General features: G+C 36.2%; 2 protein-coding genes across 2 annotated transcripts in view; one reads left to right on the forward strand and one right to left on the reverse strand.

Annotated features, from left to right (window-relative positions):
- LOC139975149 (26S proteasome non-ATPase regulatory subunit 1-like) overlaps nucleotides 1–2534 on the forward strand; it is a 42266-nt gene extending 39732 nt beyond the window's left edge. The window contains exon 22 of the mRNA XM_071982797.1: nucleotides 314–2534. Coding sequence (XP_071838898.1) covers nucleotides 314–390 — 77 coding nt within the window. The 3' untranslated portion in view covers nucleotides 391–2534. The remainder of the gene's footprint in view (nucleotides 1–313) is intronic.
- A 347-nt stretch (nucleotides 2535–2881) lies between these two features.
- LOC139975155 (alpha-1,2-mannosyltransferase ALG9-like) lies at nucleotides 2882–15968 on the reverse strand. Its single transcript, XM_071982809.1, has 17 exons — nucleotides 15751–15968; nucleotides 14579–14714; nucleotides 13995–14129; nucleotides 13650–13720; nucleotides 13028–13116; nucleotides 12184–12257; nucleotides 11923–11984; nucleotides 11100–11187; nucleotides 10568–10673; nucleotides 9862–9950; nucleotides 9045–9164; nucleotides 8058–8129; nucleotides 7577–7706; nucleotides 6547–6694; nucleotides 6117–6246; nucleotides 5210–5340; nucleotides 2882–4292 (listed from the first exon to the last, which is right to left on the reverse strand). The coding sequence occupies exons 1-17, from the start codon at nucleotides 15807–15809 to the stop codon at nucleotides 4169–4171; spliced, it is 1764 nt and encodes a 587-aa protein (XP_071838910.1). The 5' UTR covers nucleotides 15810–15968; the 3' UTR covers nucleotides 2882–4168.
- Nucleotides 15969–16726: the final 758 nt, after the last annotated feature.

A 16726-nucleotide genomic window follows, 5' to 3' on the forward strand; every position in this document is an offset into this window, starting at 1 on the left:
AACCCCCAACTACCACATTGATCACTAAATGACCAAAACATGTTAATGATTCCATTTCATTCTGAAAAAATTTGTCTGCCAGACTTTTGTTTAAATCACATGCATGCAAGTTGAACACTTTTTCCAGATATGCAAACAAATTTCTTCCACCATTTTAAATGAAACTTGAACAGTTTTATGCTCATTAACCTCATTGTAATGTAAATCACAGCATGGAATATATTAAGAGTCAGTACCAAGTAAAAATGCTTTTAGTGTCATCTGTGCAGGCATCGGCTGTGAATTAATCATTTTCGTGAATCTATTCTTTCAGCGGGAGGACCGAAGATGGAAGAGGAGGAACAGGAGCCAGAGCCTCCCGAGCCATTTGAATTTAAGGACGAAGAATAAAGACCAACTCCTACGCTTGGGTCGTCGTCATCATCATCATCTTGAGAGGAGGATGGAGAGAAAGGAATCTCTCAGATGATGTAGAGACTTCAATGGTGTGTTATTTGTTAAGTTGAAAACAGATGATATTTATAAGGTTACAGTCATCGACACATGTCAGCAAGTTACACTAGGAACCCAGTGTCCCTATTCCCCAGTGGCAAAGTGTATGGAACATTTATCTGTGGACGACATCTGGGAAACATTGCATCGTCGGGTCCAAAGATACCTGGCAGGAAAGTATATTGCTAAAGAGTTGGAAGGAAAAGATTGTTTGAGAAATAGTTTTTACTGGAAGATAACCCTACATTGCAAAAGTATGATTATGCATGAATAAGAAAATGAACAGTTGTTATATATAAGAGCTTAAAGATTCAAGTTAAGTGTTTTCTTTTGAAATTGGTCTAATAACCGTAAGATTATACTTAAAGGCTGTGTTCGGAATAGAAGTTTGCATTTCATGGTATATACCAGTGTTAGCGCTAGGATGGTAAAAAGGGGGGGGGGGGGTGAATCCCCCAGTCACTTTATTTTGGGGGAGATTTTTAACAACAAAATTCAGGGAAGGGGGGGGGGGGGATTTCATGATATTAGTAGTAAGATGTATGTCCATATGCCCGTACCAAGATTTAGCGCACATATAGTACATACAGTGCAGTACACATGGTCGACCATTGCAACTGATACTCACTGTGCAGTACCGCACTAACGAAGCAGCATTTTCTTACTGGAAAGATTTGACCAATCACATTACTCCTAACAAAAATCAAGAAAAACTTAATAACTTGCTATTGGCAAGTTTTGTAACTACAGCAAATGGTGCAAGTATTGTGGGAAGTACCAGGAATTGTTTCGGGCAATTTTCCCCCCCCCCCCCCCAAGATGAAAATATTTGGCGAGACCCTCGCGTGCCGGAATCCTGCAATCACTCATCCTAATGCAAACACTGGTATATACTCTAAACAAGGGTGATTTGACCAGAATACTCTTCTGCTGGGCAGAGACTATTCTGAACAGATCTTATAGCTATTTGAACATATCAACCTGCAGTGTTAAAAATTTGTGCCAGTCGTGCTACAAAAGTCTTTATGATAAAACTGTTTTGAGAAATGAAAAGTGTTATTCCATGAAATACATACTGTTAATGTTCTACCACACATACGTTAAATGATTTTCCTCAAAGTTGGCCTTCAAATTTAGATTCTTCTTCAAGACTTCTTCAGTTTAACCACATCGCAGTGTTATGAATCCCCTTCAGTAGTTTGCCATGTGAGGCTCTGTGACCTCATTTCGGTAATGGTCAAGTGTTGAAGTTTCCAGTTTGTATGGTGTTGCATTTGGCTCTACAGTCATTGTATAATGAATAATCAGGTTACGTAGGCAAAGTGACCCAGTACTGTAATTAATAGCCCATGGATACATGCCATTGAGAATGCTTTAGGGCTGTAGGATCTTTCTTTCCAGCAAATGATTGGTGTTGTTAATATGATTATTATCAATGCAGAGTGTAGTGAAGGGAGGGTAGGGGGCAAGGGGTTGGGGGAGGGATGGAGGTTGTATACCCTCCAGGTGAATAGGATGTATTAGTATGTTGTAAGTTTAACCTTGAATATCTTTTCTGTAGAAAAATGTAGTTCTGTTCCACATGGTTTCTTTGGCTTAGAAATGGTCTGAAAATAATGTGAGAAGAAAACATCTTAATTTGGCATTTATTGGCAAACTTATTAACCTCTCAGATGTCACAGTGATACTACTTTAGCAAGTCCACACTTCCTGAGCAAAGTGAAAGAAAAAAGTCCTTCATGAAATGGGAAAATAGCCTGTAAATGACTTTTCCATTTAGTTTATACCATTGGTCCACAAAAGTCTTACTAATACTTAAGTTTTATTGAATTATTATTGGAAGAAAAAGTGTGGGATGATTTAATTCTTGTCAGGATATTGTTTAGTGACTCCAACACAACTGGGTAAATACATTTGTCATTTTGTATGATGTAAAAGGTAATACAAACTGTATTAAAATATTTTGACATGCTATTCAAGTATAATCTGTAACTTTATTGTGTGTTGATGAAGTATTAATTAAGAAGCTGAGTAAAAACATAGTATCTTTGTGTTTGTTTTAATTATTCGTAGAGTTTCTTGGATGACTTGATACTCTGTCCTCCCCCCCCCCCTTTTTTGTGTGCTCTTTTCAAATGATCGAAACATAAATTATCCAGCTTTGAATACATAATTTTTCAGAGAGCGTGAATTTACCAGAGTAATCTTAAGAATGGCAGGACACAGTATTTGGTAGAGACTGCCTGCGTTACTTGTTTTGAAAATCAGGTTTCACATACACAATTTGAAATACAATTTTAAACCACATATGGTAAATTGTGGTCATCAGTTTGTAATGGCAATATTAAACAAAGAAGGAAACATTTGAATGAAGGAGGACTCGTTGTAGTCTTGAGACCCAAACCCACAATCTTTATTTACCAATAATATATCAAAAGTTGCTTAAGTAGTAAACTAACAACATAACATCATATACATGTCAGCTGTTTTGTTTTGGGTATAATTTCAGATACAATCATTGGTGATGTGAATTCCAACAACACCCTAAAGACTATGATTAGAATATGTCAAACCTGTGAAGTGGTTCGATACACAGAAAGTCAAACATTAGCATACACACACAAAAAAACATCTTGAAATAGACTGCAACTGAATGCCTATAATCAGATGCCTCCAGGGAAAGCTTATCTTCGGTTTTTGGTTATAAACCCAGATAATTCTGATGAGGTAAAATCCAAACAATAACAACATATCTTTGAGGGTAAAATGTATGTTCTCCATTATTTGCGATAGTTTATTTTGCCAAGTCGTAATTATAGTAATTCCAACTTACAATTTTACAAGGACGACTTTTTTGTTTTACAAGGATAACTGAAATTAAGTCTAAACATCATTCAAAGAGATTAATAAATGATGTTATGTCATAACCTCATCATTATCACCGAGACTTCAAACAACGAACAAGTCCGCAATTTCTTTACACAAGGTCATTGGATGATGGAAATTTCGTTCTGCAAGCTACAGCAAATGAAGCAGATCACAACATCAACAAAGGCAACCTCTGTCAAGGCTAAAGCATGTAGACTCTTCTGTAACAGGTTAAATATTGTCATCAAATTATATTTCCAAAAAATATTCAAATTTTCTTGTCTAGAAATGGAAATGGTAGAAAATCTCTCACTTATTCAAACTTATCTCACATCACAAATGGCTTTAACTCCAAGACACTGATAGGTTGTTATACTCAAGCATGGCCTGCAATTGTTGCTCTCAAATTAGTGTTAAAAACTGTTTCCTCAGAATAAAACGTATATGGAAACTACTGTAAAACACTCACAGCTGTGTATCTGCTAGTGAGAGAATTTGATCAATAATCAAAAACCTATCATATTAAAATAATAAAATCATGAGCTTTTGGTGTTAACGGTTTCCTTCATACAGTGTTTGGAGAAACATATCTGCTTTACATTTTTGTTATTAAATATGTATTCCCACATGATACGTATTTTGCCAACTAATAATCATTTTCATGTTGCTAACTGAAGATACCCTTAGAATTGAATAGTTTTTCACTTATTATTTGCTGTTAAACCCCTGCCTGTTATGGGAACATCAGTAGCTCTCAAAGACTTGCATTTTGATGATGGAAGCTTTCTTCCTATTTCTCCAAAACCATTTAAGGCGTTGCCACTTTCTTCTTTCCCTTGCGTCGCCTGGTTTTGAGGATATTGTAGTTGGCAAACACATTTCTTCTTCTAGAGAGGAACGGAATGTAGAAGGAACGGTACAGCTTGGGTGACCTGAAATAGAGACACAAATGATAAATTATTTGCAAGTCCAGTCTAGTTAATAGGAATAATTAGGACTCGAAAGGGAGATTAAAGGATTTGCTGTTTCTACCCACTGACGGACTGACTGACAAATTTCTGATAATTGCTTTCTTTTTTTCTATACTGTGCAACAGCATTTGGATTTTCAACTGTTATTATGCAAGGTTTGAAGACAATGCACATGGTTCCTAAAAGATAATGATAGATCTTCTAAGACCATAGATCTGCCATAAACAGAGTGATAAATTATGCAAGAACCATGGGATAAATCTGCAACAGGCCTGTAACAGATGGTCAGCAACGATCATCACGTTTTGCAACAATCACTACCACATGGTAGCTGTAAAGCTATCACATGGTAGCTGTAAAGCTATCACACAGTAGTTGTAAAGCTATCACATGGTTTCTTGAAATCTATCACATGGTTTCTTGAAATCTATTACATGGTTTCTTGAAATCTATCACACGGTTCTTGAAATCTATCTCTTAGTTTCTTGAAATCTATCACATGGTTCTTAAAAGCTGTCACATGGTTCTTGAAAGCTGTCACATGGCTTCTGAAAATCTATCACATGGTTTCTGGAAATCTGTGACAGTTTTGGAAATCTATCACAAGTTTCTTGCCGATCTATCACATGGTGGCAGCATATGCAGTCTGTAAGAATTAATGAATTGCATTTCCTGTAATTAATGGCATTAACATTGCAGATTAATCACATGGTTGCTACAGTTACCACATGATCCCAATAACCCTACAGGTATGTCATATGGTTGCTGCAGAAATAATGACAATTGCAGTCTTCTTGTCTACTGTGCAAAACAACTGGATTTGAGGTATGTTGCCTCTATTAGATACGATAACGTAATTCAATAGTAATAAAACTTACATTTGAACATCTAGAAAGGGAGATGTTAGAACCAGTTGCCAGTTCTCTTTATCCTGAGAATAACGAGGTTCTCTGTCCGATACCTGAGGTAAATCCAAGTCTATGAGATAATGGCATTTTTTAACATCGATCTGAGAAGAAAAACAGGAGAAAAATTTAAACTCCTTATATTGAAAGTGCAGTCAGTTGTGGGATAATATACAGGGCTGTTGGAAGGGAGGCTACAGCCTTAGGAGGCTCAAGGACATGAGATAAAGAAAAATGTATTCTCATTTTCAAAATTCTTGAGGAAATGGGAAAACAAAACAGGTATCCGGTGCCATAATTGTCCATGGTGGGGACTTCGCACTCCAGACTCCCTGGTTGTGTCCAGTGCCATAATTGTCAATGGTGGGGACTTGGCAGTCAGAACTCCTGGGATTTTACAGTGCAATAATTGTTCATGGTGGGGACTTGGTACTCCAGACTCCTGGTTGTGTCTGGTGCCATAGTTGTTCATGGTGGGGACTTGGCACTCCAGACTGCTGGGTGTGTCCAGTGCCATAATTGTCAATGGTGGGGACTTGGCAGTCAGAACTCCTGGGATTTTACAGTGCAATAATTGTTCATGGTGGGGACTTGGTACTCCAGACTCCTGGTTGTGTCTGGTGCCATAGTTGTTCATGGTGGGGACTTGGCACTCCAGACTCCTGGGTGTGTCCAGTGCCATAACTGTGGATGGTGGGGACTTGGCAGTCAGGACTCCGTGGTTTTTACAGTGCAATAATTGTTCACTCCAGACCCCCTGTGTTTTATGCTTCATACCCTTTCAAAATTCACTATGTGCACAAAAAGAAACATGACAATAATCTTATATTTTTTTATCTTCTGTTACTTTTTCAAGATTTTATTGAAAATGTAAACATACATATCTGGATGGTTCCTCTTTATTTAAGTCATTCATTTCTGTTGGTATGAGTCTGGTGGCGTCTGGACTGGAATCGTAATGCTTAGGAAGCTGACCTCTGAACTCGGACTGAATATACTGAAGGCTCCAGCTACATAAACAACAGAAATTATTCAAAATGACTGATTAATGCCACTCACTACTGGGAAGATAGGAATTAGAAAATAATAATAGAAAGAGGGATTAATTAAAAAGTTGCATTTCGTGTCTGGTTTTAATTTTGTTTTTATGAAGAAGAGATGGTCAAGCGCCATCAAATTGTTGCAAAGCCATACCCTGAGTTTCAGCAACATTAAATCTTGTGATTCTTTGAAAACCTTATAAATATCCTTACAAACACTGAAATTGATCATCTCTAGATGGAAAAGTGAAACATTTTAATAGAACTTACTTTTCCGGTAAAAAGAAATGACTAGGAAACCGATACCACTCCTTTCCAATACATATATTGATTGGTTTTTCTGGAGGGAGGGTGTGCACTTTAGGATCAGCCGCCATATTGAGAATCTCGGGATACAAATCAAGAGGTGTATGGTAACCTGTACCAAGAATAATTGATGTTGCAATCATGTAAAACATTAACACTAATAAAGCTTCATTTATTATTTTCTTGTATATATTTATATGAAAAAAATTTATGCCTACAGAAAAATGTTCAGAATTTTATAGAACCATTTATACCAGGGTTTCCCTAACTTTCCCCCCCCCCCCAAGAACCCCCTGTGGATGTCAGAGTTGTCCACGAACCCCCAACTTTTTGAGACACGATCTGAGTCATTATTATACTATAATACGCATAACAGTGCTTCGTAAAAGATCAAGTTCATAGTGTAATATTGTAAATGAAAAAAAAAAAAAAAAGATGAACAAATATTTATTTGGAAACTTCAAGATCAGATCGCCTTTTTATCTTCACGACGCACTGTCATAAGTACACCAAATTCACCAAAGCCATGCGGCCTGTGTCTGTTTCATAATTCAGTTATTTATCACATGCACGGTACAGTACTACTATGGAAAAGCGAATAGAGTTTGTCAACAGGTACGACTTTTGTACCATACTAAACTATATGATATATCAGATTTTAGTTTAACAAAAAGTACTCTAGTTTTGACTTTCAGAAACGTCTCACAAAACCCCCTGGGATGGACTCACACACCCCCAGTTAGGGAACCCCTGATTTATACCACTTATAGAACCATACTCATACTAGGTAATACCCACTTTGTCTATCAACAAGGGTATCTACAAGGGTTATTTTAAGTTTGATGAGTTTTTTACCTTACTTTGAGGAATGCTCTGTTGTGGGTTTTGGCAAAATTGCTGGAAAAAAATTGTCAATCAGATTGCAAGCAGATATTTATTTAAGGTATCTAATATTATGTTATTAAAGTGTTAACAATAAAATTCAACCACTGACCGTAATACAATGCACCTGTACGTGACAGGGACAATAAACCAAACATGACACCAATGGTGATTGCCAGCTGGTCAGAGGAGACTGTGAAATGTTGCTTCTTATGAGGAGAAATAAAATGATGGAACACCCTCTAAAGAAAGAGAACAGAGGAGAGAATTAAATGCAAAGCAAATTTCATTCCTAGGATACAAAAAAATGAATTTTGTTAATTTTATCTTCCAAATTGTAGCAGGAAAGACCCAGGGTACGCAAGTTTGATGCATTCATATATATTCATTTATGCACTTATATTTATTCATGCATTTATGCTTTTATATTTATTCAGTAGAAGATAGTGAGTAGTCAGTGAGAATAGCCACCGATAATACTTGATCAGTGACTTTTCTCCTTACCTGAACACAGGACAGTGTAACAACAGCAAAGCCTATTGTCAGTGAGTAATAGCTACAGATAACAGTTGATCAGTAGCTTGTCTCCTTACCTGAATGCAGGATAGAGTAACAGCAGCAGCTAAGCAAAAGAGGGGATATATCGGAAACAGGAATCTCTCCTCCTGTAAAACCAAGACAGAGTCATTTAAAGTATTGTGACGTAGAGAGTAAGATAAAGATTCTTCAACAGATACCAGCAATCTATCTGGTACAGAGTGTGGCATTGTACTCATCATCTGGAACAGCCTGTGTACCTGTCAAAACTTCTCTTGCCATATATTCCTACTCGCACACTTCGTTCCTCCAACAAACTGTATTTAACTGTTCCTAAACCATGCTTGAAGACCTATGGTTAAAGAAGCTTCGAATACTCTGGCTCTCATCTCTGGAACAAGTTACCAGGACACATTCCAACATGCTCTAAACTTTCTACATTCAAAAGTCTACTTAAGACCCATCTTTTCACTTGTTCTTTTGTAAATTAATCTACTTTCTTTGTAAAGCGCCTTGAGCAGTGACTTTGGTCTACTGATTGGCGCTATATAAGTCTCATTTATTATTATTATTATCAAGAGAAACATGGCATCGCATTTTAATCAAAATCAGCTACTATGCAATACATGTAAATAAACATATCTCATTATCTCATAAAATCTCTCACTGAGACATGCTATTGAATATTCATGATATGCTAATTGGAATTCACATTGTGTAAGACATTGGTTTTTATAGAGGAACATGCCATCATGTATTCACCTTGCATGTGTACAGTGTAGTTGTTACACTGTATATATCAGTTACTTAACCTGAAAGAGCAAATGCAGATAATTTGCAAAATACTCTCATATCACAAAATAAAAGAGAATACTTTTTCTATGGATGCAGTTTGATAGTAACTTTTTATATCGTGGCAAGTTTTAAATGTTTAACAAAACTAACTGTGAGATATTGGGAAGATTTGGAAGAGGTTGACATGGGATATTAACAACATGTAGACATTTCTGGAATTATAAGGAAAAATTTTCAAAAAAATAAACCTTGTGAGGTCTCGTGAAGAACACCAATATCCATAAATACATTGGCATCATCGTCAGCCATACTGGAAGTTTCCCGTTGTCTTCGACAAATTTTCCTGAGACGATACGAGAAGTGACAATCTAGACAAATAAAGAGAGATATTTTAAGTTTGAACAAGAGTCTAGAAAGTTCAGGAATTGCTTATCAACTTCAAATGTTCAACTGTTTACTAAACCAATGATTCAGAAAGATGAAAGATGAGAACAGAAAATGTTGCATTTTATTTGTCATTGGATCATCTGATCTGAAATTAAAGAACTGCCAGTGAGGTTGGGCAGGAAATGTCATAAAATGACGCCAATCTTGAAATAATTTAGAGATAAAATCAAATCTAGGTGATTACTTGTAACATCGTTCTTCGTTCAACTGTTTATTAACGTTTGAAAGAATTTTTACTGCATTGCATGAATCCCAGATTTCAAAGTTTCAGCCCTGCCCCCCTCCCCCAGGCCTAACCCCTATCCCAATGGTGTGAACCTGGTGATTAAAGCCCCAAACCGGGAGATTACCAAATAGCACTTAACATTCTCGCTTTTAAGTAAGAATTGGTCCTTGCACTTTGTAAACAGTGTTCGCAAGCGTATCATTTCTTACTCAATAAATATCCACCACTCCATTAGACTCTGTTTTACTTTGTTTTTTGCCGGTTAAGATTTTGGCACATCGGATCTCGAGGACCGACCCGCTACTAGAGTTGGCAGGAATGACATTCATTCCGATTTTCGATCTAAATGTACTAACAGCTACAGAAGGAAGAGAAAGTTGACTTGAACTCACTGCGACTGGCAGGGCTACCAGGGCCATCATAAAAGCCACGTTGAAGTTAAGAAAGCCATTGTGAAAGTAAAACATCCATGGCTCAACACCTGAAAAAGTAGACAATTTTCAGCCGAGTTATTAAATCATGCATGTATGAAAGCCTACTAGACAAACTTGAAAAATAATACTATTCATAAAAAATTGAAAATTATTTTAACTGATAAAACTCATATGAACTTGACAGGCTTAAAACAGTTCACTCAATGAAGCATAATTCCCATATGGAATGATATTTCTGAAGGATGAAAGGTAAAACAATAATTTTGATACCTAAAAGCCCAACTAAACCGGAGGGAAGCCCGACAACCCCCCCCCGACCCCGCCCCCAGCAGTTACTTGCCTTTAAAACATTACATATGCAGCATAAGAGTAGTTTACAAGCTAATAACCCTGGATGAAGACACTACTGAATTTATTACATGTGATAGGCAGGTAAGTAACCAAGATAATGGTCTATGCTGTTTATGTTATATTTCTATGAATCATTACTTCTGAAAAGAATTTAAAGGGCTATTTTCTCAATTATCATATTTGGTGTCAAAAATGAAAACAGCAAAGATGAAAAATAACTTTGGTGATCTGCAAAAAGGTAAGCATTTTATTTTGTTTATGAAATCATAACCTTAAGCGCAATACACCAAAATGAGATGTTACAGAAGTTTACCGTAAATATCGGGTCCATGTTCACTGAACACATTATATGTAACAATGTTGAGAGGAGCTATGACCAGTTTCCCATACATGTAAGAGTCTATAGCAACTTGTGGCACCTGTCAATGAGGAAAAGATTTAAATCAGTTTTTTTAATTTTTTTGACCAAAAATGCCTAAATATGAACCTAAACAATACATTTGTTAACAGACTTTGGCAGGCCTAGCCAACAAACCATTATTTTTGTGTTCTTGTATTTTGCATCATAGCAGATCTCAGTAAGTCCAAGGCACCAAATGAAGAGCTGTTGTATGTATAGGAAAATATCCTGGCTCCAAAGTCCAATTTTAAAATTGGTACAAAAACATGTCAATTTCAAATGCTGTGATCACGAAATTGGTACATCAATCGGTCAGTCAAAAAAAAATTACCACCAGGATTGTGCACTATATGTATCTTTTACATAGGCTTCTGTGATACAGGTAATTCACAGCAGCTCTTGAAATTACCATAGTTACCATTCACTTTGCCTCAAATATACTCACCAGAACAAAAAGTACAGATATAAGACACCACTTGATGAAGAATATCCAGCGACCTCGAAGAAAGAGACAGTCAAATGCGATGGGTGCACTAGTAAAGAAAGAGGAAATGTCATGGCCTGATGAATTTAATTAAACAGATTTAATTTCGTATCTAACGTAAGTGTTAGTCCTACATGAAAGTTAAACCATATACTTGGAGATTTAATTAAACAGATTTGGTTTTGTACCTAATGTAAATGTTAGTCCTACATGAAAGTTACACCGTTAACTTGGAGATTTTAATTAAACAGATTTGATTTTGTATCTAATGTAGGTGTTAGTCCTATATGAAAGTTAAACCGTTAACTTGGAAATACATTTTTTTTTCTTATCACGCTTGATTTCATAACAAATAGTATTCCATGTATATATATCTTGAAAAATTTAAAAACGAATACATATCGTTAAGGTCATAAATGAGGGGTCCAATTTACGACCGTTCTAGTGTCCCTACTACAATCAGCATCAGTAAAAACAAAAATTCTGTTTAATTACAGTACATTGTACTGAAAAATTTGATCTTATCATAAACCTCATTACAGAGTGTCTATAAAAACCATTACCAAGTTGCCACATAATTTTCAGTTAATAAGGTAAGTTAAGCTGGTTCTTTGTCTAACTAGGACACGATAATGTCACGAAAGCTTGGGCTCCTAATGAACAGTGATTAATTACCCACTTTAATACACTTTTTCTTTGAAAGGTGAAACTTGGGTTAAAAATTCTGCACAAAATGAAGTAATTTTATCTTTTAACGAAAATGTCCGAAACATGAAATGCTTACCCAATGATACAGGCAAAAGGCCAACTAATGAAAGTACTCACAGCAGTAGCAACTATAGAAATCTAGAGAGATGAAAAACAACAAAACAGTCACATATTATTTAGAGATGATGGAATAGTTGTCGTTTTATTATGAAAGACTTTACAATTTTATTAATTTGATGACGTAGAAAGAATATCCAGCACATTCATGTTCATACTTTCAATTATTATATGTTACAATTTAACCAAAGATTAAATATGAAAGTTTATAAATCTTTACCTCGCATCGACCAAAGTACCAGCCGGCCATTGAAATCATCGTCATGTACATGGAGAAACTACTTGGTAAATAGGCTGAAATTAAATGATAAGAATATGGAACTATAATTAGCATGTACAAGGAAGAATATGTAAAAGAATTTAATTTTACAGAAAAATGTTGTACAGCTCAGTAAGCCACAGCACTTGTAGTATTTATGAGGTTGCTAGTTTGAGCCCTTACCTTAACTTACACTGTTTCAATTCTGTTTAACAACCATCTGATCATATGCTCCATAGTCTTTGCTTTTTCAGAATACTTTCTTTCATTTTGCATGAAACTTTTTCCTAAACAGATGTCACTGTATTAATATATATGATATGTAACATAGCAGACTGTTTTATCAAGACTTTTCAAATCATTTAAAGGCATTGAAGACTCGCCCCAAACCGCGTGCTACGCTCTGAAAAAGTTAACTTTCCGTTGCTTGCAAGTGAAGTTTTCTTCTTATCGCTACAAAATGCAGACAGTAATGAAACGCGATACCTTGTTATCTTTTATCTAGACCTGAGATGTCTATCGCTGCTATGTACACTGTGTTGCGGGTATCGACCGTAGCTGTATGTACTGACTGTCACTAGTGTCTAATAGTTGACGGTAGCAAGCTGTGTGTGTATTTTCTGGGATCGATGGTGGTATCTAACACTTCTGTTACACCTCATTCAAAACTAGGTCAGATTACCGGCATGAGATGTTTCTTTGTGCGTGAGTCTTAACACCCTTTAAGCAATGAAGCCTTTATATTAAGGATCGTATTCTTCAAATCGAAACTTATCCATTCATGTATACGCTCTCACTGACTCACCTGTGCCCGAGATAAACATTCCCGTGCTGAACAGCAGAAATACCAAAGTCCATCTTGCAACATTTGGACCAAAGGTCTTCCTTACACCACTGAAAAAACAAAGGCGAGACACATAGTTATCAGCTCGGCAGGTCTGTTTATGTCACATGATAACAAACACAATTAGAAGGTAGGCAAGTAATCCTAACCCCAAGGACCTCTTCCAAAAAAAAAATTGGGGAAAACATGAAACTGACCATCAATAATACAACTTCTTTTATTGCCACTTTCAGCAACAAGTTATGTATTGCAATAGACGGTTGACCCTGAGACAAGTCATGAAAAATTTCTATTGAGCACATTTATTAACATGAATGTAAATTACTAATTTAAAATGAGGGACACTATGCAATGCTATAACTACAGTTTACCACAAAGTAAGTGAACTGTGAAAGTACTGAGAATGTTACAGTTTAGTGTTAGATGAAAGTTACTAAAGAATATAGTTTAAGAAACACTAGGCAATAGAGTTTAACAAATAAATTTGTTCAAACAGTGTATTTTTTAACTTGCTTTGGACAACAACAGATAACGATAACCTAGAGGAAAAACTTAACGGGCAAAACTAATTGTGAGTTCTCACCTGTAGAAAAGAGCCTCACAAAAGGCACAAACAAATCCCAAAAGACATCTCACAAAGAAAAATACCAAAAGCTGCAAATGAGAGAAATTTGTTTTATGAACATTAGTACCAACGGCTGAAAGCGAATAAAAGTACTCTGGTAAATCTATGCATTTAGGTAAAAGACCAAGAAACCACAAGAAAACTTCCTGATAGGAAGCACTTTCACTTTATCTTGTTTCAGCACTTACTTTGAGTTGGTAAAAGACAAATCAAATCTGCAACTGAAGCCCCAACTCAGAGACTTAACATATCAAGTGTAAAGGAAAATGAGAAATGAATCTTAGAGGAGGCTTTAAAACCTACCCTGTTCCCACCAAGTACAAATGAGTGGATGTAGCCAGGTATAGCATGTAAAAAGAGATAGGCATATGAGCGAATTGCATAAGTTGGTGAATATTCCCAGGTCTGGAACCCTTTACCATAGAGTAGATAATGAGTCTGTGAATAAAATGAAAATAAAAATAAGACATCATTTCTGATAAGCCTTTATATGCTACTTAGGGTAGAAGTTACAAACCTGAGAAGATATGATTCTGAACAGATAATAATCTGTTTCGTGAAGATCAGTATAAAATAAACATATATATGTGATAGAAAAAGTGCTTCATTCTATCTCAATTGTTTGTTTTTTCTATTTCAGAATTTAAGAAAAGAATCTCATTTTGGAATTCTTCAGCTTCACCACAAGTTCAACTAAACTAGAAGTTACAGTAGCCAGGTTTTTGAGCATGAAAGCCCTAACTTTGATTCACACTGTAAGGAGAAATCAATATACTGTAGCTACAAATAAGACAAACTGATAATGAATTTTAATAAAACATGAATTACATCAATATTTACTGACAAAGAAACATGGCTACAGTGATGCTGAGTAATTAATGTTTTACCGGTTCCCAGTAGTTGAAAGTCTCATCACAATCTGATATATTGCTCATTAAAGCAGCAGTAAACCTGGCTGCAATGAGAAGTTTGATTGCAGTTTGAGTCTCTGGACACCAGCAACTGTATCCAGCCTTAGCAGACCTATAAATAGTAAAAGAAAGAAATATATATTGGTGATATTACACTTTGAGGTAATGACTTCTAACTTTTTCAGAAGTGAAGTGTTCACCCTACAACTATAAAATTCTTGGTTTAAAATTCCCACCAGGAACCAGATTCAGTAAACTACTCAAAATTGCTACTGTGCAATGGTAATGAGTAGATTCAATTGGTATTGCTGGATTGTGTTTTTCTTTGTATTATTTCCATAGTTTTGAAACAACTTTCTTCCCCATTGCTTAACTGCAATGATGTTGAACAAGGTGACTTCATCTCAGTCAATATTTGAGGAAGAGCTCTTGAGGTCCACACTTGTCTATTGATTGCATATGTTCAATGAAGGGCCCAGGGGCAGGAATGGGTGAGACAAGTACAGGTAACTCATTGGATACTCATTGAAAAGAGAGGGCTTGTCATAAACCAGCATTAATGCATGGATGGGGTTTAAAATGAGCTACTATTGGCTTCTTATCACTTTGAATTCAGTAAAGCACTTCCTATCCTTAGTCCTAGGCGTACAAGTGCTTTATTACAAATGTTCTCGTATTGTCATTAAAATTGTTTGTAATATATTCTGAATAAATAACCTGTTGGTCATATTGACTCATTTCACAACTACAGCTTGGAAAAAGGTCATAGCTGGGTGTTTAAGTTAGCTGTCAGTTTGTCCATGTATCAATGACCATGACCCACATAGAACAAGTCAAGATTCAACTTTCAGGCAAAGGAATTGGAACACCTGTAAGTTGTGTAAGGTACTGTAGGCTATGTAAACATTAAACACAGTTGGCCTAATGAGTCATCTAGCAGTGGTATGGTAATTTATCAGATATATGGCTTGTTACCTTTCTTTTTCACGCCAACTTCACCTAACAGTAACAATATATAACTGTCATTTTCTATCAAAGTTAGGAGTAGGGCCAGGGGCCAAAACCTAGGCAATACACACCAAATTGACCAATTACGAATACACTACCACAGTACCAGTACCACTATCAATATCATAACGTTATCTTACGTCTCCTTAGTCTGAGTTGGACTGCTCCGTGCATCTTTAGTTTGACTGGTCCTCTTCATAATCGAACCCAGAGCGTGTGTGAAATATCATCAGTTATTGTTATTCGGCTTGGATGTTTGTTGGGAGAGGTGTATTATAACGTATTTTTTGAGATAAATTCCAGACTTCCCACAAGTGAACACACTTGATCTACTTCAATTGCACACAATTACCAGTTGTGCGAAAAAAATGACACAACGAAGTGGTGGCTATGAGCTGATATACTAACTGTTAGCACTGTCGAGAACAGGGCATCAAGACCTACAGGAAAGTAGGGCATGATATTAGAACGTAGTCTTGTCGGATATGAGAATATGGATGTTCTTGGGGAGACGATTTTGTGTCACTTGAAAAATGCATTATGTGAGAGAAAAATGATCAACACAATGTTAAAATTTAGTCACATTTAGACAAGAAACACTTATTCAGTCGGCTCAGGGGAAAAACTTGCACTCACACAGGTAAAGTCGTATACATGGCTAATGGATAGATTTATAAACTTCACAATTGCCGTTAAACTGATGACGCCAATTGCATTTATTCAACCAAAAAAATTCTCATAGGAAAGGGGGGACCCCCTCACCCAACGAAGGTCGCCTGATTCGTTTTCCTTTGGCTCTTCCATAAAAGTCTATGCACCCTTACTACATCTGTCGGTGGAATCATTTTAGCCCCGCCGACATCTTTGAAATAATCCTTTACACGTCATTCAATTGATTGAGACCGGAGAGAGGTTTTGAAGTTTATGAATGAGAAGCTTTTCTCTTCTTTACCATATTTTGTTTTTGATTTACGCCATCTTCAGTTTAATTAAAAATTAAAGGAATTTATAATAAGTTGCTGCACTTCTGTTTATAGAAAAGGGACACTTTTTAGTTTCTTGACAGACCCGAGGGAAAGTTTGCTCTATGCCCCCCCCCCTCCTTCTCATTTACTC

Source organism: Apostichopus japonicus, chromosome 10, assembly GCF_037975245.1.
Source record: "Apostichopus japonicus isolate 1M-3 chromosome 10, ASM3797524v1, whole genome shotgun sequence".
In the NCBI taxonomy this organism is placed as follows: domain Eukaryota; kingdom Metazoa; phylum Echinodermata; class Holothuroidea; order Aspidochirotida; family Stichopodidae; genus Apostichopus; species Apostichopus japonicus.

What these genes read in the sequence shown, in the direction of transcription:
- LOC139975155 (XM_071982809.1), bottom strand. Translation starts at nt 15,809, where the DNA reads ATGAAGAGGACCAGTCAAACTAAAGATGCACGGAGCAGTCCAACTCAG. An exon ending in CCTTTTGCCTGTATCATTGG is followed by an intron (nt 11,188 to 11,922) that starts GTAAGCATTTCA and finishes TTTCTTTACTAG; the next exon opens with TGCACCCATCGCATTTGACT. An exon ending in AAGAGGAACCATCCAGATAT is followed by an intron (nt 5,341 to 6,116) that starts GTATGTTTACAT and finishes TTTTCTTCTCAG; the next exon opens with ATCGATGTTAAAAAATGCCA.